Source organism: Pomacea canaliculata, linkage group LG1 (genome assembly GCF_003073045.1).
Source record: "Pomacea canaliculata isolate SZHN2017 linkage group LG1, ASM307304v1, whole genome shotgun sequence".
NCBI classification, from domain to species: Eukaryota; Metazoa; Mollusca; class Gastropoda; order Architaenioglossa; family Ampullariidae; genus Pomacea; species Pomacea canaliculata.
In genome coordinates, this window is record NC_037590.1 from 7434257 (window position 1) to 7459539 (window position 25283).

Genomic DNA, 25283 nt, shown 5'->3' on the forward strand with positions numbered 1-25283 from the left:
AAAACTCACCCTCTGCAAAATTCAAATATTACTAAAAATATTTATAATGTTTGGAGGGATAGATAGAATGTCATTGTCTACGGATATGTAGCTATATGTGAGTCAATCGTTCAGAAAGAAAACTTACCAAAACTTTGAATGTACCCGGTGTCTCGACGGCCATCTCCCAGCCGACCACCCGTCCAGCCCACTCCACTAGTGCAGTGGGTGCAAGCACGGTGCCAGTGTAGGTGCGCGAGAGGTAAGAGTTCTTTGTTGGAATCGCGGCGCCCACCCGGTGTATCGCTGGGTCTGTGAAGAACAGAAACTTTCTATGAGTGAATCACTAGGTTATCCTTTCCGGAGATGGCGAGTTCAGTTCTCCTCCCGTCAACTTCTTCCTTCCTTTTTCTCTTAACCGTAGTGTTTAATTACAGAGATCATAATCATTTCTTTGTTGTTGTCGTTTTTCTTATCATCTACATTATCTTCACCCATAGACCGCGCCGCTCTCACCTGCAATGCTGAAGGTCTCATCAGAGAAGGTTGCACCTGGACAGTGAGGTTCAGGTCAGTGCCCTGCCAGACGGTGACATAACAGACTCCTTCCTCGTCCGTGGCAAAGATTGCATCGCACTCGACATCCACGTCAGCGACAGGCGCGTGCACCGTCACCGTGGTAACGGCATTGGCCGTCTGTTCAAGTGCGAGAAAGTAGATAAGTTTCAGACAATGGCAGCTTATGAACGAAAAACGTTAATAACTCCAAACAAAATTCAATTTGAAGGAACTAAACAGAAATGCTAGCCCACCAGCAATGTGTCGTTAAAGTCGTTGGCGTCCACCATGACGCTGTAGACACCCGGCACGTGGAAGGTCTGGGTATCGAAGCCGGTGGCGTTCTTCTGAGAGAAACCAGCTCCGTCGTCGTAGTCCATCTGGTAGTACACGTCGTAACCGGAAGTGATGCTGCGAGACAGGCGACATGTCGTTAGTATTTCTTGTAATTCTCAATTCTCGATGCAGGCTTCCAGCCTTGACGGAATTTCACGAAAGACATAAAGCAGATAAATAACACTGCTGAATGGAGAGACAGAAGGAAGAACATGGGCGGAGATCAAGCTCTGTCCGTGAGAGGAGAAAAGAAAATAAGAATGAAAGCAGTTTATATGTCTGATGATGTGATCAGCAAAGTTCTTGACATTTGAGTAAATTGTTTACTTTTTAAATTTGTTTAGTACAAAATTATTCAATTCAACATTGATTCAACAAGACAAAGAGAGGGCTGATGACGGACACACAAGATGCTGAAGAGGGAATTATGAATCTGTCGGGTCAGAACTTAATGTCATGAACTTCCTCACCTGACGCTAAAGGTCACAAGATCACCTGTCCCTATGACGTCCTGTTTGTCGCTCGTGAGACTGAGGCCTGTGATTGGCTGAGAGGCGGAGTAGACGCTGACGTACCCGATGCCCCCACATTTCGTCCCGCTATCCCCCGAGCACAGACTTTGACAGTTGGCTGTTGCTGGACACGTTCGTCGCCGGAAGTGTATCCGCGCAGAAGCAAAACCTGTGAAAATTCATCATTTATCATTGACTGCCTGCTGCAATAGAGCTGAACTGTCATCAATTATCAGCTGGAGCCTGGCCTACCTGTAATCATCTCTCTACAGCCTCACCTACATGTCATCATCTCTCTGTAGCCTCACCTACCCTCACCTTCCTGTAATCATCTCTCTCCAGCCTCACCTACATGTCATCATCTCTCTGTAGCCTCACCTACCCTCACCTTCCTGTAATCATCTCTCTCCAGCCTCACCTACCCTCGCCTACCTGTAATCCTCTCTCTACAGCCTCATCTACCTGTAATCCTCTCTCTCTCTCTCTGCAGCCTCACCTACCCTCGCCTACCTGTAATCCTCTCTCTCCAGCCTCACCTACCCTCACCTACCTGTAATCATCTCTCTACAGCAGGGGTGGGCAATTAATTTTCCCAAGGGGCCAACTGGAATGGTTCTAGAGGGGACTAATATAGTTAGCTCAGTTTTACCCCTATACTACTGTAAGCGGGCCGGTCAGAGACAGGAAGCGGATCCGGCCCGCGGCCGTCGTTTGCCCAGGTCTGCTCTACAGCCTCACCTACCCTCACCTACCTGTAATCATCTCTCTACAGCCTCACCTACCCTCACCTACCTGTAATCATCTCTCTACAGCCTCACCTACCTGAAATCATCTCTCTACAGCCTCACCTACCTGTAATCATCTCTCTACAGCCTCACCTACCCTCACCTACCTGTAATCATCTCTCTACAGCCTCATCTACCTGTAATCCTCTCTTTCTCTCTGCAGCCTCACCTACCCTCGCCTACCTGTAATCCTCTCTCTACAGCCTCACCTACCCTCACCTACCTGTAATCATCTCTCTACAGCCTCACCTACCTGTAATCATCTCTCTACAGCCTCACCTACCTGTAATCATCTCTCTACAGCCTCACCTACCTGTAATCATCTCTCTACAGCCTCACCTACCTGCCAAATGCCAGCGCCACGTAGTTTTTCTTGTAGAGGCCGCACTTGGCGGCACAGAGCTGCGGGGTCAGGCTCTCGGGGTCATAGTCGCCCGGGTTGAAGGAGAACCACCTGTTTTTTCTGTCTTCCTCGTAGCAACCCACGTACCTGCCTGCAAACAGACACACCTGTTGACTGGCTCGGGAGACATGACTGGCATGAAGCAGCTGTTTGTCTGATGGTTTGCAACTGTGTCACATGAGTTTTACATATTAAAAGTAGACGGATGGGAACATTCTTTGTTGTTATCAAATCCTAAAATGAAATATTTACAAAGGTGTGTCATGTCATTAGTGTCAACAGACTGAAGTCTACTGTCGGTAAAAGAACTGTCGTGGTTCTGTGAGACGGACACAGAGCTAAATGCTCCTGGAATTTGTTATTTTGAGTTGAAATGTTACGAACGAACTTTGGCTGAAGGCAGGTCTGCCATTTCCTCTATCCTATGGTAAAGAAAAAAAAATATTGGTATTCTCAAGACAGAAAGTATGTCCCAATTTGAAGAGGAAAATAAAAGTACTTGAACCTCCTACCCCTTATCAAAAGATGATAGAAATAAGGAGAGAACGAACGCTGACGAAAAGGTTAAGTGCCTTTGAGATGGAGTGATAAAAAGAGAGAAAGAGAGGTTGAGAAAGAGAAAGAAGGAAAAGGATAAATGATGACAACAAAGGTGGATAAAAACTGCCCAGACGAGGGCACTGAACCATAGCCGACAGTCCCGCAGTACAATGTACAAAGTCCAGTGCACACAAATACTCTCCACAACAACAGTCGGGTGCACAACACCCGGGGTCATTGATTCGTCCAGCCACACTAGTCGTGGGTCACAAAGACTTGATTGTCATCCTCGCTCCGCGTACTTCCTGTCGGTGAGAACAAAGACAACTTGTCAAAGGTGTGAGATGGGGGGACCACTGTTGTCATTGCTGAGAAAAAGTCCAACGACTTTCACGCCGCGTGTTCTGTGAGGTGAAACCGGGATAGCAAGCTCATTCATCTGCGGCAAAATACAGACCGAGCTGACCTTTGTTCCGGAACGACTGAATACAGAGCATTGTGATAACGGAATACTCGAACTGTTTGAAAAGATGAAACCAATCGGAATTAAAATGTTTTATGAGGACTCACACAAAACGGAATAGAGGTCAGTTCTGAAAGGTCAGATGGAATATCTATTTCGGTAGGAATAAAGAAACACATACACACAGATTGTTCTACACCCATGAATGTCCATAGATGCAGACAATAAAAAAATGCTTGCACACAAATAGAAAATGTTTGTAACTTTTTTTTCCATTTATAGAAATATGGTGTAGCAGATGGAGACGAAAAACCTGAAAATATAAAAGGTGTGAAAAGCAGAGAAAAAAACCAACAAAAACAACACACATTCTCATACACACATGCATGGGCATAGATGCATACAAAGTCACACACATATATATATAAAAGTCTTTATATCGATTATATTTCCTGTTAAAGAGACATAGTGAACCAGATGGAGATGAAAAACATAAACGTTGAAGGTATTAACAACAAACAACTAAAATACACTTTATTTCTTTTTCTCTCTCCCTTTCGACGCCATCTACCTAAATACTTTCAAGACAAATAGATGAAGCCTCTAGAGATACCTCCCAACTCCACAAAACCTTGTAAATATATACGTATACATATATTTTCTTAACCACTACTTTTGTACATATCCACCTTCCTTTATGTTTACTACAAATTATTCTATAATATTTAATTATTTCATTTTTGTAGTTAATTTTTCCCCTGTAAAGGGGGAGGGATAAATATAAAAAAGTTTGTTTTTGCTTATTTTACCTCTCATTAATAAGAATTGTCATTGTCTCTTTCTCTCACACTCCCCGTTAACCTCCCCCAGGTACACGTGTAGGTCAGCTTTTTGTGGTTTGACGAGGCTGGAAAAGTGGAGAGCCGAGTGGTTGAGCTAGCAGCCTCCGAGTAGTGTGATCTCCATCGTCTCCCTCACCAACAAGCGACTACATGTAGTACAGGACCAACGTTACCTTTGTCACGTGATGACAAACGAATTCTCGTCCAATCCAGTCGCATTTCAAGTTTTATAAAAAATTACAAAAATCCATTTGCTTTCGTCACAGACCCAACCTCCGTGTTTCTGTAACCAATGAATGTGTCACCTCGAGGTTTATAGTTGTTTGGCTATGTACCCTCCAGCCTCCCACCATTACTCTTGTCAGCTAACGAGTGCATCCTTGCGTGCGATCCTGTGTGTGTACATGAGGGAGTTGTCTGCCCGCCCCCTGCAGGTGTCAGCGCTGTTTGTGGGTGTTTCTCAGTTCCTCCCAACTAATCGTTAAGTGTCGGCACTTGTAGTGAAACCTGACGACGATGGTGAGAATTAAAAAGGACATAACTCTAGACTCCATCAGACAAGAATAACCGACTGCATGGAGGAGAGACACGAGGATCGTCGTTAATCACCGATGATAGAGGATCCCGAGTAGCTCAGCGGTGAAGCGCTTGCTAGTCGTCACCTGAATGGGAATGATGATGTCCTGAGTTTAGATACCATGGGGAGCTGGTGAAGAGTTTTTCTGGGTACTGTAGGTTTTCTCCTCCCCCCCCTTTGAATATCCTCCTCTCATAGGTAGCGTGTGATTGTGTATGTTTGTGTGTGTGTTTTATATTTGTGTGTACTTGTATGTGGAGGCATGAATTTGTGTGCAAAGATGCTATCTTGATTTAATTTATTGTCTGGAAATGTTTCGTTAGGTTTTCAGACACCCTACCCCGTGGCTGTAGCTTGTAGGAACGGGTGGCTGGGTTGCTGCCACGGACTACTGTAGTCCACCCGACGCCAAACTTGATCAATACACACTAAGCCCTCGGGGCTACCCCAGGCTCTCAAATGGCCGACAGCACGTGATCAACACCAGTGAAAGCAGAGTTTTAGCAAAATATTAGAATTCTAGCACTAGAACAGAATTTTATACATAAGCACCACAACAGCGTATTTTATTGCTGCGTGAAATCTCTATTTCAGAATAATATACTTCCTGGACCTATATACAATTTTCTTTGCTACATCAGGATATTCTCGCTATAGAGTCACACTCCATTTTCTCAAACTGTTTAAAATTCCAGATAAATTGTCTTGGATTATCAAGCAGAGAGAGAGAGAGAAAAAGAGAAATACTTTTAAAACAGGTTACTAAGGTATTCTCCATTTTTTCTCCCCCTGACTGGCTTTTTATTTTATTTATTTCACTACTGTAGTATATAAAAATTTGGTCATGTACTTTTGTATTACTGTTTGACTTACAGAGCTGGACAGAATGTACAGACCACACTATAGAAACTATACATTGACAGAAAAACAGAATGCGTTCAAATCCCTCTTCTCAAGGCTTTCTAAAAACTTTCTAAATACAGAAACAAACTAAAAAGTGAGCTCTCTCTCGCTTTGCACCATTAGGTCCGTTCTGAGGATGACATCGATAAAGTTTAAAATCAATCTGTCATCAAGGGTCACTCAGCTTAATAGTGAGACCAACATGAATCGTGGGGCTGAGTGAAGTGGCAAAGCGATTCTCTTTGTTTCCTGACAGTCCGGACATGTCCCAGTTATTTAGGGGATGTGCTGCAATTATTGTTTGAAAAGTTCTCACTTTCACAGCTGGAATATTCAAATTCAAACCCTTTCAATGTCAGCATAACGGTCAGGCTAAACGAAGTGGCAAGTGGTTCTCTCCGTGTCCTGCTGAGCGATGACAGTCCCACCATGTCGCCGCCATGTTGATTTCCTTTTTACATTTACCTGAGTGTGTCCCATCGACATCCGTACACAAATAATTACAATCCCCGAGATAGCATTTCATCCACAGTCGTTGTCACAAGTATGGACACCATTTCGTACCAGAACTGTCGGATGTCCCCAGTCGTCCTCACGAGGACTAAACGGGTGGAGGAAGGGGTATATTCCATAAATTCCACACGGGCAAGCATGACTACACACAATGTTGACAAACAACAAACAAAGCGAATCAATATGGTAGCTGTGTTGAAAAGTCAGAAGCAAGAAAGCTAACCCATTAATATAGAATCAACCAGAAACATAAAACAAGACTGCTGTAAACACTCCACCTGATGCTAATACAGAGAAAGCGAGTTGAGAACAGAAGCAGACTGATGACAGCTGTATGGTTGCTATGGTAACATTGTAACACTCGCAACTGAATAGCTTCATCATGTGACACAATATGTGTTGTTATATAAATATATCTCCTACCCCCTTTCTTTCTTTCAGCCGTTGCTAGAACCTCTTCTAACAAAAGACAGTAATAAGTTTTAAATTCAACAGTTTCTAGGCGCTGTGTCTCGCACTCAACCGCCGACAAAAAATATTATTGTATTTATTCTAGTAGAGAGCAGGAAAGGGTGAAAAAAAGTTCCTGTGAGATTTTTTCACAGCAAAGCCGTTAACAAAGTGTAAACGATGACTGAGTAATATTCACATTGATTTTGTCCCCTGAATAGTCCTTAGGGATTGTATATCAGAAACTCAAACGGTTTTGGATTGTGTTTAGAGCTTATCGCTCCTAACAATGACCAGGTAGATGTTGAAAGAAAATCTAGATGAATGGATGTGAGAAGGCAGTGACTTATTTATGAGTCTGAAGCCAAACCCAGAACCTGGGGTAGAACAAGTCATCCATGAACAGAGAAGTCTTTGGAAGTGAAGGAGAGAATGCTATCTGAGGCAATTACATCCTCCTCCTCCTCCTCCTCCTCCTCCTCCTCCTCCTCATCATCATCATCATCATCATCATCATCATCATCATCATCATCAATACTTGACAGATGAAAGGACCGCCGCTCACCCAACCATAACGAAGCACGTGCACTGTTGTCCTCACTTGTTTACTCTCATGGAGCTCAGTCAACAAAAGCAGACCATGTTGTCAGACGACAATGCTTTGCTTCACTGAGCAGAACGAAACATGGCGGTGTGAACATGTCTATGTTCAACACCATAAACTGCACCGACACTCGTAAAACGAGATAAACTGGTCTTTTTTTTTCGTGGTCTGAGGGAAATTCTGTTCACAATAAAGCACGTGGCCAAGTATCGAAACATCAATAAGAGAATCTACCCGATACAGAGCCCAGAACCAATCAAATGAACAAAATGTAAATGACAAAAGAATTCCAAAACGGCAAAGAAAAGAGTTTCTTTAGAAAGAAAGTAAAGTTTATAAAGAAGTTCTGAGCCATAAATAATGTATGTAGTTTAATAAACCAATGATGTAGCACTGTTTCTTTCGAGGGTTTAAATTAGTGATTAACTCCGATTAGCTAAAAGTTGTGGATAGGATGAATTCCCTCCTGGCAGCTGAAACAATCGTACAACGGCTTACAACCGTAAAAAAGACGTAGCAAGACGTTGTGGACTCTCCACGGTGATTATTGTAAATACAGTCTGTATAAAATGTTTGTGGGATAACAATCATCGTTGACAAGTGCTGTAAAGAAGTTTGTTTGCACACTCAAACAGGAATTTTAAGCTAGAACGAGCCCCTTGCCAGTGTTTGGCACCTGAGTAAATAAACGCCACCAGACTGACAATCAAGTTTCGCATGTTAGTAGCTAGTCACTGCGAAATTCGTGTTTTGTGGAGGAAGCTATCCTCCAGGGAACATTAAAAAAACTTGCAAACTGAAACAATGGGACTGATCATTTAAAGTAATGATTGACAGACGACAATACCCTAGAGTGGGGTTTGTAGTTTACATGTCCTGATACTGCGTTGTTTGTTATAAAATGTTGGCTTGTTGTTTGTTGCTCATACCTCGGGCCTCACGTGCTCAGATTAAACACAAGCTGATGGAGTGGTTGGCGAGCTAATCCATTTTCCAGTCCAAGTGGTACTTCAATTACAAGCGTGAATTACAAAAGTATAAACACCATTCAGAACACGAATGATCTGACAAATAGTCGACGAAACTGTGTTTCTCGTACATCAACAGCAAAAATTAAGAAAAAATCTCATCACATCAACACCTTCTACCCCCCAAAAAAATATGTTCAGTTTGGGGGAAAATTCAACGATAACAATAAATACTATTAAAAAAAAGAAAACTAACGTCTGCTTAAGTCATCACCTGACATCACCTGTGTACTTATAGTTTCACCTTTTTAAATTCACAATTAATTGCTTCCTAGTCACGAGAAGCCAGGCGAGGGTGTCCGAGGTGAACCTCATCGCATGGTGATAACAGAGGAAAACGACGAATGAGTGTTTCGTACGTGTGGTGAACACTTATTGGTTTATTGATTTCACCTGGAAATTGCACCAAATTTGCGGAGAGCTGAGAGCACTTGCGGTCGTCACATCAGTCGTCGTCACCAACTTCACCACCGCGGAATGCGGGGGAAGGGGGAGGGCAAAGGGAGAGAATCGTGAGGCCAATCAACGCAAAATAAAAGGTTTGGCTTATTTTTCTTTCGGCACCAGGCGCCTGCACGGCAATCAGGGAAGATTATCCGCCTACAGACCCAGCTGCTGCTCTCCTTGGTAGCTAGGTTCCAGCAAATAAAAAATAATAATAAAAAAGAAAATAAATAAAAAACCGGAATTAGTCCTCTCTGGCGCTTCGTAAAATTTATCATCACAAATCACTTTAGCAATTACCCAGCATTCTAAATTGTTGAGATAATCCTCATTGCAAATCGTATTTTAAGTTAAAGGTGCCTTTTGCTGGTCTATGGTGATATTGTCAAGGTTGTTGGAGACTAGTTGAATGTTTCGGGGAGAGTAGCAGGAACATGAGAAGACAAGAAGGAAGACAGGACATGAAGCCGGCTTTCTTTCAGTTACATTTATGATGCTAGAACTCAAGAAACACCTTAAACCTTGACCCATGGTTTGTAATTTAGGGCAACATTTTGATCGTTTAACATGTGTTGCCAATTGGACTGCTTTTTTTAATTACAAATGTGGCATTGAGGCAATTTTTGTAGTATGTATTGAAACTTTTCCGACACAGAACCGATACTATTAATAGGTTTCTAAAACGGTAGAAAAGATTTACAGGCTTACTTACAACACACACACACACACACACACATTCACAGATATGCTTTCATTCACACGCACACAAATCCACACACACACACACACACGTATCCAGACATGCACATCCCTACATCTACATACATGCGCGAGCATATTCACACGGATCTTTTTACCGACCTTTATTTGAAGAGAAACAATATTATTCATTACACACAAACCTCATCGCCGGCTTGGAAATGCTGGACCTTAGTCGGGTGGTGACTGGTGAGATCACAGCAATGGGAGACCAGGATGAAATAAATAGCAGCGAGAGATAAGTTCACTAGATAGACGAAGAAAATGTGTGTGTGTGAGAGAGAGAGAGAGAAAGGCGAGTAGAAAAGAAAGAAAGGAGAGGTGTGATGGGGAGACAGAAAAAGAGAAACAAACAAAGGTTAGCGGGTGAATGAGAGAAGTGGGACAACAAGAGAAAGAAGGTCAGAAGCAAAGACTAGTGACATGCAAACAGACTTAATGTTTCGAATCTTTACACCACCCGACCTTGTCTACTTGGCTTGACCTCACCCACGCATCCCCTTTTCCACTCTTCAACCTCCCTCCCACCAACAAAATTAATGCGAGGCCGGCAACACCCAGGTACCAACAACGAGTTCGAACACCTCAGTCATCGTTCAGCCCGCGCTCACCACCCAGGTGCTGATTTAAACCGTCCCTTGTACCTGTCAGATTAAAGTTTTCTTTCTCTCCATCACCAGTCCCAAACCAAGAACGGGTGGCTACAGCAGCTCTCGGCTGACCCACACCTAATTTTATTTTCTTGTCCGTCGGGAACCGCACACGTCCCCTCAAAGCCAAGTTCCATTGCTTACAGAAGAAGGGTGGGATTGAGGGAAGGAGGACAAGAGGGGTGGGGTTGAGGAGGACAAGGAGGGGTGGGGTCGAGGGGACAAGAAGGGGTGGGGTTGAGGCGAGGGGTGGACAAGAAGAGGTGGCGGTATTTACGTCACGTTTGACCGACTCGCCAGGTCTAAGGTCCAATCAATCGGCGAAGATTTTTCCCACCGACAGCAGCCCTGTATGATCCATAAAAAACAACAGCCGTGCCTTGTAAAATGGCCAGCCATTGATTTGCGTGGAGGGTTACCACAGCAGCGGGGTCCAGCCGCCGATCCCTTCCATGGCGTGTTTTACCGCCTATTGTTCTCCATCTGGCGCTGGGCGAGAAGCAGGTTGGACCGCAGAGTGCAGCGCGGCTACCTGGACACGTCTCGGCGAACCTTCAAACTCAAAGACCTAGTATAGTGCAATTTGTCTCATCCCTGGGTACAACTCAATGCAAGATACTTCTACCCCAAGTTTGAATGAATGTCTCACTTGAGTTCTAAATAGCTACAAAAATTATAATTCACAGAAAGAGGTCATGGCCTTAGGTTGGTCCACTGGTATGTTATATGGTCCCAGGTCTTGTATTGGTGGAAGTCTTGACAAGGTATCCATGGACAATGTGACATTTTAAGTCGAACTTCGGACACACGAACGCAGGTTATCGCCCTTCCCACACTCAACTGCGTTTGTTTGCAAGAAGAAACACCGTTTTTTCGGTTTAACTATTTGAAATCTTTGTTGACTTGTGTGCATTAATGTCTCACAAGGCATTGGTCTCAAATCAACTTTTACAACCAGACAACGAAGTCGACTTGCACTTGAGACCGGCGACTTGAGACTTATTTTTCAGGCTTCAAATGAAACCAACCCTAATGTGTGTTGGTGGGCATGATGATGTTTATAGGCGTGCATTAAATAACCCAGGGAAGATATTTCTGCAGAGTGAACCTAGGCAGTAGGCTAAAATTGCAACCTAATACACCTTTAAAGCCTACTCATCGAACCGGTCATCGAACACATTTTAAGGTATTTCCTCCAGCATCAACGACGAGACGGCGAGCAGCACGCGAGATGCATTAGGTCGTGCTGTTGGAGGTGAAGAAAGCCACGAAATGAACAAACCCGGAGGACAATGGAAACACCGGGCAGGATATTGCTTCCTGCATTCTCTGGGATTGAATCGAAATCTTTTTTTGAAAACTTGTGTGTGCCTGGCGTAAATCGGCATCACTTTACATGGTAAAGGCTTGAGGCTGAGGCTGTGCTGTTGCCATAGAGTGGTTTTATGGAAACCTTTTTAAGACTTTTATTTAAAAGACTTCTTTAAAAATCCCAGCGTGCAGCGGGGTGCTCATGGACAAAGAAAACACAGCAGTTGTGCGGATCTTGGTTGATTTGTACCTCATTGTGGGATCCTTGGCTAATTTGTACCTCATTGTGGGATCCTTGGCTGATTTGAACCTCATTGTGGGATCCTTGGCTGATTTGTACGAACGCGTGTTATCTTCCTTCCCATACGACATTGCGATTGCTTTTAAGAAAACGAGGCACATTTTTTTTTAAACTGAACACCACTTCTGACATTAATTTCGTGTTTTTACAGTCCATACCCTTAGTCTTCACGATCAAATGTTTATTTAATCATGTCAACTCTTCTTAGTTCATGGTCGACATTTGTTTTTCAAAACACCGGAAGGATATCATTTTCTTTTATTAGAGAAAACAAATTCCTCTAAAAGTAGTTTTCTCTTTTCAGCAGAGTTTTTTTTAACAATATTCATTTTATGTTAGTATAATCAGATCACTCTGAGGCTTTTTTAAGTATAAACGAACTTTTTTTAGTTCTCTTCGGTTTTTGCTAGTAAAACAAAATCCCTCAGCTTTCTCTTATTATCAAATATCGCACACACACACCTCACCTAATTTGTAACTGAAATAAGTTTTTATGTCTTCATAAGGAAATGTATGGCACAGATTTGAATCCAGAGTTGTCCAGTCATTGTCATTGTCACTGTCATTGTGACAAGTACACAATACTGACAAAGACTAGGAGACAATCAAAATCCTTTCATGGTTGCAAAAGAAAACAAATGATTATGAGCTTCGTACGTGGATGTATTATACTGAGTAAACACATCTTGAATATCTACTGTGTGCTAACAGTGTGGTTCTAAGGAGAGAAGAAAGCGAAGAAAATCTGATCAAAAGCGGAGTCACATGCGATGTGGAGGCTGTCACAGGGACAGAAGGTGGCAGCAAAACTGCTGCGTCACGTGCTGGTCACGTGATCAGTGCAGTAGTCAACAGGCCTACGCAAGAGCATGATATGTGGTCACAAAGTAAATGTTAAAGGAAGATGGTGTTGATGATTGCTTTCTTCTGTTATCATTTTACAAACATTTGCTGGCCGACATTTCGCTCGGTGCCGTGACTTGCCGAGGAAAGGTGTTCACGCAGTTTGTAGGAAACGCAGATGATGACAGACACGGGCAGAGAACGGAATCGCGGAAAAATAAAGGCAGACAGGCAGGCAAACAGACTGCAAGTTTATTTTAAAAGAACAGAAGTCAAAATAATTATGTAAATTTATTATAAAAACGTGAAAAAAAACATTCACAAGCAAAAGCGACCAAAACGAAACGACAAAAGCAAAAATTGCCTTATAACAAAACATCTGGACAAAACAAACAAACAAACAAACAATAAAAAACTAAAACGAAACCAAAACAACAATTATACAGCCAAACAAAAACAACCAAAGCCAACAAAACAGCAAACAACAACATAAAATTCCAAACAAAAATAACAACCAAACAACTAAACATTTCCAAAACAAAACAAGTAGCAAAACAAAATCAACAACAAAAACAACAACAACAACAACGACAAAAAAAAAAAACAACAACCTCGACCAAAAGCCCAAACAGACAAAAATAAAAAAAAATAACCTAAAAACTAAAAAAGCAAAACAACCAAACAAACAAACAAGCAAACAAAAATCCACCAACCCCAAAATTTATTTATTTAAGAACATTAATTTGTATTTTCATTTTATTAGTAGAAATAGACGCCCTACACATTATCCCCACATTTCCCGCCAAATGCACCCAAAATAATGCTTTAGTATGTGTAATCATGCAAACACACACACACAGGCACCTGCACACGCGAGCAGTGGAATTAATGAAAGGAACTTCTCTGTTCATCCTTTCATCCATACTGTGACATTAACATACAGGGATACTGGATGATCCTCCCTGTAAAACTGTATTTTACTCTCCTGCTCCCTCCTCCTCCTCCTCCTCCTCTCGCAGTCAAGTTCGCACCGGATAGGTGACGAGCAGGAATTGATTTCACCTGTCAAAGGAAATCTCTCCATCGCGTTACTGCTGCCACACAGGTAAACACACAGGTATATAACCGCTGGACGCACTGCCACCGGCCTGTGTTCCGGATTTATTCACAACAAAGCTAATGGCTTTCTGGAAATTTAGTACTTGCTGAATCGATTTCTGACTGAGATGCTTTCATCAACATTTAATGCAGTATTTTTGTATTATTCTTAAACGACTTGCTGCAGTCTTAGACACACTTCTGTTTCTGAGAGGTTAAAAAGTGAAGGATGAGATTAGCATCAGACGATTTGTAAACTTACTTTCGCTGTATATGTGCAATAATATCAACTGCACATCCATAAGAACTTTTGGTTGAAATAGAAAAGAAAAAATGTTTTAGAAGTAAAATCACATTAGTCAAAAAAAAAAAAAAAAAAAAAGGTGCATACCGACATTTTTCCGAACCTCGTATTTGTTTACTACAGAACTTGTGGGATGCAAAAAAATTTTTCTAATGATTGTGCAACATTGAGTGAGATACTATTTTCCCATAAGAGGACGTGCATTAGTTGTGTCATACATAACACGAATTTCTACACAACAAATAAAACTATTGTAGCGACTTGGGTAGTCTAAATGAAATGTAAATAACTCCGGTTGGTCAAGAGGTGGTCTGATGTGAATGGCAGCACTCATCAAAGCTCGGCAATACCTGAATAAAGTTCCTGTTCATGGCTTTCATCACATCCCCACGATGTGCAGAGAAAGAGAAGAGAAATAGGATTGTTTACTAAAAGTTATTCCTCAAGGGAATAATAATAGAAATGAAATGAAATAAAAAGACATTATTACAAGCCAGGTAGCTTAATGACACCTTCACAGACAATGCTTAAAGGCCCTCTCTCATTCACAGTAACAACCTCGCAGAGAACATTATCTATCTATCTATCTATCTATCTATCTATCTATCTATCTATCTATCTATCTATCTATCTATCTATCTATCTATCTATCTATCTATCTATCTATCTCTGTCTGGGTGCATGATTAACTACTTCTAGCGGTAAAACAAAAGCGGGTATCTCTGCACCTTGTTCAGCTCAATCTTCGATCCTATTGACTGTCCAGATTCAAAAGTTCACCATCCCCAGCTTGGTGAAGGTAAAGCTACTATAATATTCTGCCACGTGTACATATTTACACGCTAATCTCCTCTAGAAATATGAACCACTCGGGTCTTCGACAAACGGAATGCTCAGGGGTCGACGCCCGCCAGGTTGGTAGGTTTATTTACCAGGAAAGTGCTTCCACCTGCCAACGATTTCTGGGAGCGGGGGAGCTAGGAATGATAACAAGGAGGGTGGTAAAACCGAAGTACTCGTAGCAAGCCCTCGACAGTCATCCAAAGACAAGATCTGAACTCCGAGCGCCCGCTCTTCACCAAGTGTTGTGATCGTGTGACGGGTGCTTAAGGCCGGGTATCGGGGTGACGGGTGATGTGGAATACAGTTGGTGTGACGGGTACTTGAGGCGACTGGTCCGACGACTTCAGGCCAGGACGAGTTACGCGAGTGCAGTGGAGATCGATCAGCGTTCGTTCACGTGATTGATTTGCCTCGGTCTTTTGTCTTTGAACTCGCCGCGCAAGTTATCGGCGATTTCATCGGTGGCACAGCTTTCAAAGTCCTAGTCACAAGTAAGATGATACAGAACGGAGTTCGATCGCACAGACTTTGCTTGGAATAGGGTAGTGTGCCAATGTTTGCAGACAGTCAGACGGACGGACAAAAGAAAAGGAAAGAGAGATGTAAAAATGACAGACAGGGATACAAGGACAGATGTAATAATGTATGGGTGGTTTTTATTATATAAATACAGTTTATAGTAAACTGAAGTAAATGTAAACAGACGTGGTGAGTGTTAAAATGTTTAGGACAAAGAGATGAGAGGATGACGATGATAGAAGGGTTGGGGTGGAGGGTAGGAGCATCACAATGTCGATACACAGACGCTCTGTCTGCCACCCGAGTGCGTTAGTAACGCAAACATTTTAAAAGGCCAACTTGATATCTGGAGTCCAGGCAAGTGGAGGGTTCTTCTTGTGATAACAACAACCCGGGTACTTGTCGCTGAATGATGAACAACCTAATTGTTTGGAGAATGAGTCTGTAAGAGTGCTCGTCGACAAACGAGCTTTGACAAGACTTTCTCTTTCTCCATCGTACATGCGCTTAACCTCTTTGCCAGCTTTTTCTGCTTTTGTTAATTTTTACTATCTGTAATTATTTAGCTTTCTTCTTTATCTCGATCATCATTCTTCTCCGAGGGATTTGGTAGTGGGGGAGTTTCATTCCCCCATATTTTCTTAGGTGTCAAAAGTGTTGGACAAACTGACAATTTCTGTTCTCGGAAGTTGGTTAACTTAGCTAAAGGACGCAAAATAACTTTACTTTAAAGCGAAAGTAATGAATAGAAAAATAAAAATCGTTCATTTCTACAAAAAAAAGATACCTGTAGGTGTTTTATCCTTTAGTGAATCTGAACTAAGAACTACTCAAAATGTCGATTGTCTATTGTGGTTATTATAGATATGTCGGATTTGTCTTTCTTCAACTCTCATACACACACATACATATCTGGGCATATTGTTGTTTTGTTTATTTGTATAGCAGCGCATTTTGCTTCTCTGCTTGTTTGTTTAGTTATTTGTTTATCGAGATATGTTATCTTCGCGAATCTTTTCTAAACATTGAAGCCTACCCATCGTGAGAATAGCTAGCCAAGGCGGAGAGCTTCATGAACAAAAGACACACATGTGACCAAGGTGTATATTTTTCAGAAAATAATTTTGTAAACTTTGCCGAGAATAGTTACAAATCGGAGTAGAGGTGTTTGGTTACGACCCTCATTTATCTGAAACATACTATGAAACACTACTGTCCTAGGCACTGAGGATTCACTGTAGAGAATATCATACTCGTAAGACATTTCGTATTTGAAGCCAACTAGCAGTCCTGTAAATCGTAAATGCCACACCACCCTGACACTGTCGTTACATGTTGAAACCCCCTTAAGGCCAGACACCGGTCGAAAAAAAAAAAAATTTTTTTGTTTCACGGGATAGCGCGGATTTTTTTGTATCAGCTATTTAGCCCTTGAATGAAGTTTCAAAAAATGGTTTTACTGCACTCGTCGCGCTATCGGTTGCCATGGAAACAATCCAAAATGGCGCCAAAACAAACAATTTTAAAAGCTAAAAACTTCTTCAATTTTGTGAGTAGACTCAAAATTCTTTTTGAAATAGTTACCTAAAAGACAGATCTACATTTCTATGATAAAGAATTTGCGAATTCCTCTTAGTTTTTTTTTTTATAATTTTTTTTGTAAAAAAGTGTGTTAAATTTTAAGAAAATTTTGATGTAAAACGGTATAACTACCAAACTACTAAGTAATTTTTAAAAATCTATCATAGAAATGTTTAAATTTGTATGAAGAAAAGCTCAACCAAATTGCAGATCTATATCTCTTGTCAAAAGAAGGAGTAGCTTTGAAGTAAACAGTCTCTAACCAAAACAAGGAACTGAGAAATCGCGGAAAGAAAAACTTAAAGCTTAGTAACTTCTAAACTACTCAATATTTTTTTAAAAGCTCTCATAGAAATGTTTAAATATGAATAAAGAAACTTCAACCCAATTTTAGGCCTGTATCACATGCCAATATAAAGTTATAAGCTTTTGAACTAAACAAGCTTACTAAAACAAGAAACTGAAAAGGCGAAGGAAAACAAAGTGAAAGCTTAGTAACTACTAACACTAAATATTTTTTAAAAAGCTCTCACTGAAATGTTTACATATGTATGAAGAAAACTTCATTCAAATTTTAGGCCTGTATCACATGTCAATATAAAGTTATAGGGATTTTAAGTAAACAAACTGTAACAAAAACAATGAACGGAAAAAGCGCGAGCAGAAATATCAAGCTTAGTAACTTTGTTTTATCTAAGCCTTTCATGTAATTTACCTGCTGAATGAAAAATATAACCATCTTTCAATGTGTTACTACATATAACTTTAACATTACTAATAAAATTAATTATTTTATTCACTTTTAGAAAAGTCAACATGGTTGTGTTGTCTACCCAACTGCTGACCAGGCTTCAGAGAAATGCACAGTAATAACAACAATGGTGTTTGCAAACATTGAGAAACACAGTTATAGGTTTAGTTAGTTATATAAAAGTTCAGTGTCCACTAGCTTCATGGTTTTTGCCATCTTTGGTCTTTTGCTATCTAACATTTAGTGATGATGTCGCATATTGCTTCAATTTTGCGAGCATCTACTGAAGTAGCAGCATTAGTAGGAAACACTCTCATCTTTCTTAGCCTTCAGTTGCAGGGTGATGGGATGAACATCAATTAAAGAAATTATTTCAACAGCTTATAGGGGAGTATAACCAATTCTTGCAGCCCTATGCTATACTGGGGGCAAATAGGAATAAGAATAACCTATTCATGAAATCTAGAGATACATCACTGAGTGCACCAGAATTTAAGCAGCTGCTCATGTTCTGTTCCTCTGTATGCTAGGATTATTTTATGAATTACCTCTGTAGTCACATGGATTAAAGATGGTTGATTTTTGTGGCTAGGGGGTATCTTATTTTCTGTCAAAGATTTCTGGGAAAAGCACTATAGCTGTCTGGCCTTTTAGGGGCTGACAATGATGTGCTCTCTAGACACTGAATGGCTTCAAACTTGACTAGATAGCAGTTTTCATTGTTTGTTAAGAATGCTACACATAATTGTCTTCACATTCTGTTTGTTACATTTGGTTGGAGTAAGACCATCCAACCCCCACCCAACCTTTGTTTTCTGTGCAAATGATGTAAGCTCTGTTTCCCTACATTCCTGACAAAGTACATAAATAACTAGCATTGCAAGTTGACTCAAATGTGTAAATGTTCGCATCTAGTCCTGATTACTACCGAGATTTGCAGCAGAAATTAAAACTTCGCTTTATTTTCAGCTCGCTTACCACATGACTGATGGTGTTTTCGACAGCCGAATTCGGTTCACTAAGTTACTTTTTTTAGCTGCTATGACGGTCTAAGAATGTCCACGTGGTTTTTATTTTTTTGCACGTGGTATTGTGAGAAGAAATGAGCGTCTGACAGTCACAATAAACATTTAATATTACGTTAATGTCTTAGAAAAGAAAATATCCCAGAACAAGCTTTGACTTGCTGTCGCCATTGTTTATACATCCGGAGGCCATGACAGTTGCCTTGTGGGATACCCGAGCACAGCCGAAGCGTGTTCGTGTGCCCTATGACCCCGTCTAGGTCGGCATTAGTGAATTCTGATTGGCTATATGCAAAGTATGTTACGCATGCGTCCATATAAGGAAGTTCCGACCCTTTGTGTCGTCTAGAAAAGAGCTTGTATCATAGCTTGGGGCCTTCTAAGGGTTTTGACTCAGCCTTTGTTTGAAAATTCATGTCCTGACCTTTCGACCGATATACGATGTGACACAGTTGCCCCACGTGGCGAGGTGTGTTGCTATGTCTCAAACATTCTCTATTCTCGCTAATTCTGCGCTCGGGAAAAGTAAATAGGATAGAAGTAGATGTTTTCATTGACAAAATAGACATATTTCTAGATTATTCTATGAAAAACCACTTGGTGAGTGAATAGAACAAAAGATAAACTTTGACAGTATGAAGTAATCTGAAAATGGCCAAAATGAAAAATTTTTGACAATTTTTCGACCGGTGTCTGGCCTTAAACGTCACACCACCCTGCATGTCACACCACATTACATGTCACACAACCCTACATGTCACACCCCACTAATGTCACATCACATTACATGTCACACCACCTTTAAATGTCACACCACACCACATGTCACACCACTCTACATGTCACACCACTCTACATGTCACACCACCATTACATCTCACACCACACTACACGTCACACCACCATTACACATCCTTACACTGTACACTCAGTCACACTCACACAAAATGTCTGACATCACACAGATCGTACTCACTTCCTTGTGAAGTCTGGAACAATGCCACCTGCCACACGAGAAGCAAAATTAACTTTGACACAGGATACAACTGTAGAATTGTAACAAATCATGCTGCTCGTGAACACTTGGTCTAAAACGAGTTGTCATCTATATCCGTTTAAATCAATTATGATATCTCACAGAGACCAAGCCAATGGCCAAAGTGATCTAGTATTTTAATATATTGCTCATAACTAATGAATATATTGCTCATATATATATATATTTAATAAATTGCTCATATAATGCAGTCTCTCCCTCTAAACCTTACCTGGGTCCGGGGTGATGAAGCGAGGGTAAGTCGCTGCCCCGGGGCAACATGGGGAACACAAAGGTCTTATTTCCGAAGTTATAAAAAAACTATCTGGACAAGATGTTGTTTATCTCTAGAGTAGTTTATAAGCGGTGGCAAGGGTGTTCTGGGGGTAAAGAAACATGGAGTAATGACCGCTCTGGACAAAATTTAAAACTTGGAATACAAGACACCTTGTCTTGAGTCCGATTTCATTCGATGGAAACTACTTACTCTCGCTTCCTAACTACCCCCTGTAGGTCACCCGACTAATGTTACAACATCCTCTCGGCACTGAATCCTCGTATTTCATGGTCTGACAAAATCATATTTTCACATATATAATATTTTAACAACAAAACACAATGGCTAATTTTTCACATGTGACGAGACTGCTGATATGTTACAAGGAATATTAACAAGTTCATTTCTAATCCAAGTCAAAACTAATTTTTTCAGAAGCAGAAGCGACTTACATAAAGCAAAGTAGAGCAAACTAAGAAAAAAATCGTGAATAAATGATGGTGCAACAACACCACCAAATGATACATCTAGGTCAGGAAACGAGATTACGAAAATCCGAAAACACAATTTGTTTTCTTCAGCACTCGCGAATAAACATGAAGCGTTCTATATAAAAAGTTCGGGAAACTTCTTAGTCGGAACACACTTTTACAATATTTTTCTATTTTCTTTTGAGTTATCGGATGAGAGAGCATAAAGTACAGAAGTTTTTATGGTGGTTGGGAGCCTGCATGTCAGAGCTGATACCTGAGCAGGTGTGATGGTGTCCATCCAATGTAGTGATAGGCTGATGTAGGTTTTGTTTACAAGCGGACCTCGCCATCAGTAAGAGTAAACCACTGACGAAATTTATCCCAATCAATGGTGGAAATGCTTGGTTTCACACGATATCAATGTTTACTCGCAACAATAGTATTCCAACCAAACGACTGAGTGTACTTTTAGCGAAACACTCCTGTTCGCAAGGATGTGAAAAGTAACTCTTGTGTGTGTGAGGCGAGACTACATTCTAGTTATCTTTGTCTTTCACCTGCGCTATTAATTATTATCGAGTAAAACTTATTGGCAGTTAGCAATACAATAAGATATCCTGAGCGTTTGGCAGAAAGATATCCTCAATCTATTATTTACAACACATCGAAAGTTTGAGATGCTGTTATAGTCACGTGACCGACATCTACATCGGGAATTAAAAGCTTGTCTTCCAAGAACTTTTTTTCTTGACATAAAAGGGCAAATAAATTAAGAAAAAAATGGGTCATACGACACTTTTATGTATGAAAGAAAGAGTTTGACTGGACTGTCACTCATATTCAAGTGTAGAATCGGTTTAGAGAGAAAAAATGTTCTTTAACTGATAAGAAAAACAAGAAGACATAGGGGAGAGATAAAAGAGGGACGAAATGAAGACAGAACGATAAAGACTAGACAGACTGGAAGAAGCGGAAGGGGGGGGGTGGAAGAGAAGGAGGATGGGTGGGTAGGTGGAAGAATAAAATGGGGGTGTTCGTGTAGAAATCAGGTAACATATAAAGAAGTAAAAACAGGTAAATGTATAAACTTGAAGCCAAACTTACCAGCAGAGCGAGAACTCCAGTAAAGTTTGTTGTCGCCATAAGTTGCAGCAGAGAGCCGGTGTGGTGCTTGATGTTGACCAGCTCTCATCTGGCTTCTGGCTTTGACCTTTCGTCGCACCGGGGGCTGGCAGCAACTTTGCGGCGTTCGCAGAACGTCTCTTCACACTCTCATTGGCTGCCACCTGGCCACGTGACTGGGTGTCACCAGGGAGGCCATCCTGAGCGCTGGCATGACGCCACAGGCCAGCCTGGCTGGCTTGTCCCGAGAAACAAGTGCCACTAAAGTATGGCTGTCAGTGCGGATCATAAAACTATAAACTCAGCTTGTAAAAGGGACAGTGGCTGCTGTGGCCTCCGAGCTCCCTCCCTCCTCACACCCGTGTCCCTCCCCTCTCCCCCCACTAGCAGCAGGCACAACACTGTGAAGTCGTGAGATCAATATGTTTGGAGCGCTCTGGGCACGCGCGCAATCTTGCACCAAACGTGAACGGCGATAATTGAGCTGATATCGCCATCTCCTACCCTGCCGGCCGCGATGACGCAGTTGTTTGCCTCCCCTGTCTTTAGAGTGGTGGGCCTTGAAGATACCCTTCCTTTGGAGGGGAGAGACAGAAGACAGAGAGAGATGGAGGGAGGATTCGGAGAGCAGAGAGTTTTGTCAGGAGGATGTATTCATGCATATTTTAACGGTTGAATTACTGTACACTTTATGTGTGTACGCGCGTGCCTGTGCATGTGTGAGAGAGAGAGAGAGAAAGAAAGAAGGAGCCAGAGAGAGAAGATATGTGTGTGTGATGGAGTTGGATGGATCCCGAGCTTGTACCTGTATCGTATTATCTGTGTAAGTACAAACTATATACGTTATATTTTCAGACACACAAGTACAAACATTTTTTCCAGTCCCAACGAAAAAAAAAACCTGATAGCTAGAATAAAATATTTACAAGACTCTTGACAGAACAATGCATCAAAGGAAGCGAGTGCATTATTGTATCGGTCGGGTAGAAGCGAAACACGTCCTGACAAATTACGAAACAATAGAATTTCTAATTATTCCTTCCTTGACAAAAGAACTTATAATTATTCCTTCCTTAACAGTAAAACCGATAATCAATCCTTCATTGACAATATAATCTATAATCATTTCTTTATTGACAAAAAGTCATATTATCATTCTTACCCTAATATTTACACCAGAACCCAAATCTCCTGTCATTCAGCATTCTGTTGGACAACAAAGCCTGGGAGAAGTTTGTGACAGAGGTGTTAGGACGACGGTGGATGAAACTTTAAACATCCTTTCTGGGTCAGAGAAAAAAAATTAGCGAAGTTTTTTCAAAGTGACAGAAACATAAGAAGATAAGTTTGCACGCATGAGCAGTGGCAGGAGGAGATGAAGAGACAGAAACACGGGAATCGAGTAAATGGAACTTGGATGTCATCTGAGCAGTGAGTTCATAATAGTCTCGAATGACATGGGTGACACTTTCAAACACATCAAGATATTATACGATTCTCTACAAATCAGAAGAAACAAATGGATGACAACGACAACGACAATGACAATGACAATGGCAATGACAACGACAATGACAATGACAATGACAATGACAATGACAATGACAATGACAATGATGTTTGCTTTATTTCGACAGGCGCCTGCCCATAACGGATTCTGGGGTAGGAGGGGGAAATTAATTGTCCTGGTTCAAAATACAAGGGTACAGAAAAATAGCCTAATACCACAACTTAATTAAAATTACAATTGCATTGAAAGTGCCGAAGTAAATTTTGTTATAAACAAAGAAAAAATAATTTAAACTGTGTCTAACCTGAAGTGCGCTATGAAGAAAAAAATCATTAATGTTCGTGAGTTATTGGCAAATAAAAGGAATAAGGGAGGATAGGAAAACGTGAGAAAGAACGAAAAAAAAAAAGAAATACAAAAGGGAAGGAAGGATGAAAAAAGAAAATACAGAAGGAAGGTAGTAAAAGAAATATTAAAATTGCGCAAGAGAGAGAGAGAGAGAGAGAGAGAGAAAGACAAAAAGAAAAGAAATATTCAGTTTTATTTTGTCCCAGAAAACTTTGCAATACTTTCAAGGAACGTTAGGCCTGGAGTCGCTTCTAGCGATTTTGTTTGTTTACCAAACACTATTGTTGATTTTTTTTAATTTTTATTTCTTTGAATGTTTATTCATTCATGTCTAGACATTCGTTTCACGCCATTGCTAACACTTAGCATTTCAAAAAAAAAAAAAAAAAACAACCTCTCTTTGCCTATTTATAATATATTAATGCCTTATCTACAATTAGTCCTTGTCCATCAACAGACTTTCATTTACTGGATGAGTGTCTCATTCGCAGTCTCTTTGTCTCCATCATTGAAGTCGAAAAGTTTAGTCATGGGTAGTCACTTCCGTTTGGATTTCAAAATGACAAATCTCCAGAACGATTTAGAGGCAGTAAATAACTTTTTTTTAGAGTAGATGTAAATGTTTCGAACAATATATTTGTGTATAGAAGACATATTTGGACTGACTCAGGTGACATAAAATTTATTAAACTAGTTTTGTTTGTAGACAGCTGAGGTTTGACGAACTGCATATACAGTGCTTTGTATTTTGCAATAAAATTAATCCATTGGAACTTAATACACAATTCATTTCATCAGAATTTTTAAAAGTGTTTTTTTTATGTTCAGAACGCAGTTGAACTCACATCTCACAGTGCTACAGCTTCATCACAAAACACAATTTAATAAAGGAAGCTATCATCATATTTACAAACTTTTTAATGCTATAGACATATTTATGAGTGTTTATTTTCCAAACGATTGTTTTATTCATAACATTTTTTCAAGATAGCAAAAGTTGACTGATGTTAGCAACCTCAAGCTTACTTATTCAAAACTACTCAAAATATTTGTTTTCATCGAAAATAAAAGTGTCATCAAGTGGTTACGATGACTGGCTTATCCAGGATGAAGGTCCGTGGTGCCACGAAACCAGTTTGTCAGTCCTGTCTTCACACACCATGGTCACCAGCGAGACAGTCACGGTCGCTGAGCACCATCGTGCAGCTGACGTTGGTTGGACAGGTGAGTCGATACCTGTGCCACCTCCACCAGGACCTCCCCCGCCTCCCCACCACACCACGGCACCTGCACTTCCAACGGTTGAGTTTTGTTTTCTCGTCTGGTTCTGTTGTTTTCTTTCTCGTGTTTATACATTTGTATTTCCTTTTTTCATTCATTTTGGTTTCATTGTTTACCTGAATGAAAGGTGAGAGCTGCTATTGTCCCATTCTTTTCAGCTACCTGTCCTGAGAACAGCGATCCAATCAATGAGTCTGAGGGCGAAAACGGGGTCTAAGCCGTGAAAAGTTTTAGTCGATCTCTTATATATATATATATAAAGCAGACATTTATATTTTATCGGGCTTGAAATAGTTGAGCAGTTCAAAGTGTCT

General features: G+C 40.9%; 1 protein-coding gene across 4 annotated transcripts in view; it reads right to left on the reverse strand.

Annotated features, from left to right (window-relative positions):
- Nucleotides 1–22634, reverse strand: part of LOC112567446 — a 54441-nt gene extending 31807 nt beyond the window's left edge. For 2 of the 4 annotated variants that reach the window (XM_025244163.1, XM_025244139.1), the window contains exons 1-7: nt 21813–22634; nt 19899–19926; nt 2514–2664; nt 1344–1554; nt 792–948; nt 496–675; nt 128–291 (exon numbers count right to left, since the gene is read on the reverse strand). In XM_025244163.1, the coding sequence (XP_025099948.1) occupies nt 128–163 (36 nt within the window). In that variant the 5' untranslated portion in view covers nt 164–291; nt 496–675; nt 792–948; ... (2 more) ...; nt 19899–19926; nt 21813–22634. The other 2 variants (XM_025244156.1, XM_025244148.1) reach the window with 2 other exon arrangements.
- Between the last annotated feature and the right edge of the window lie 2649 nt (nt 22635–25283).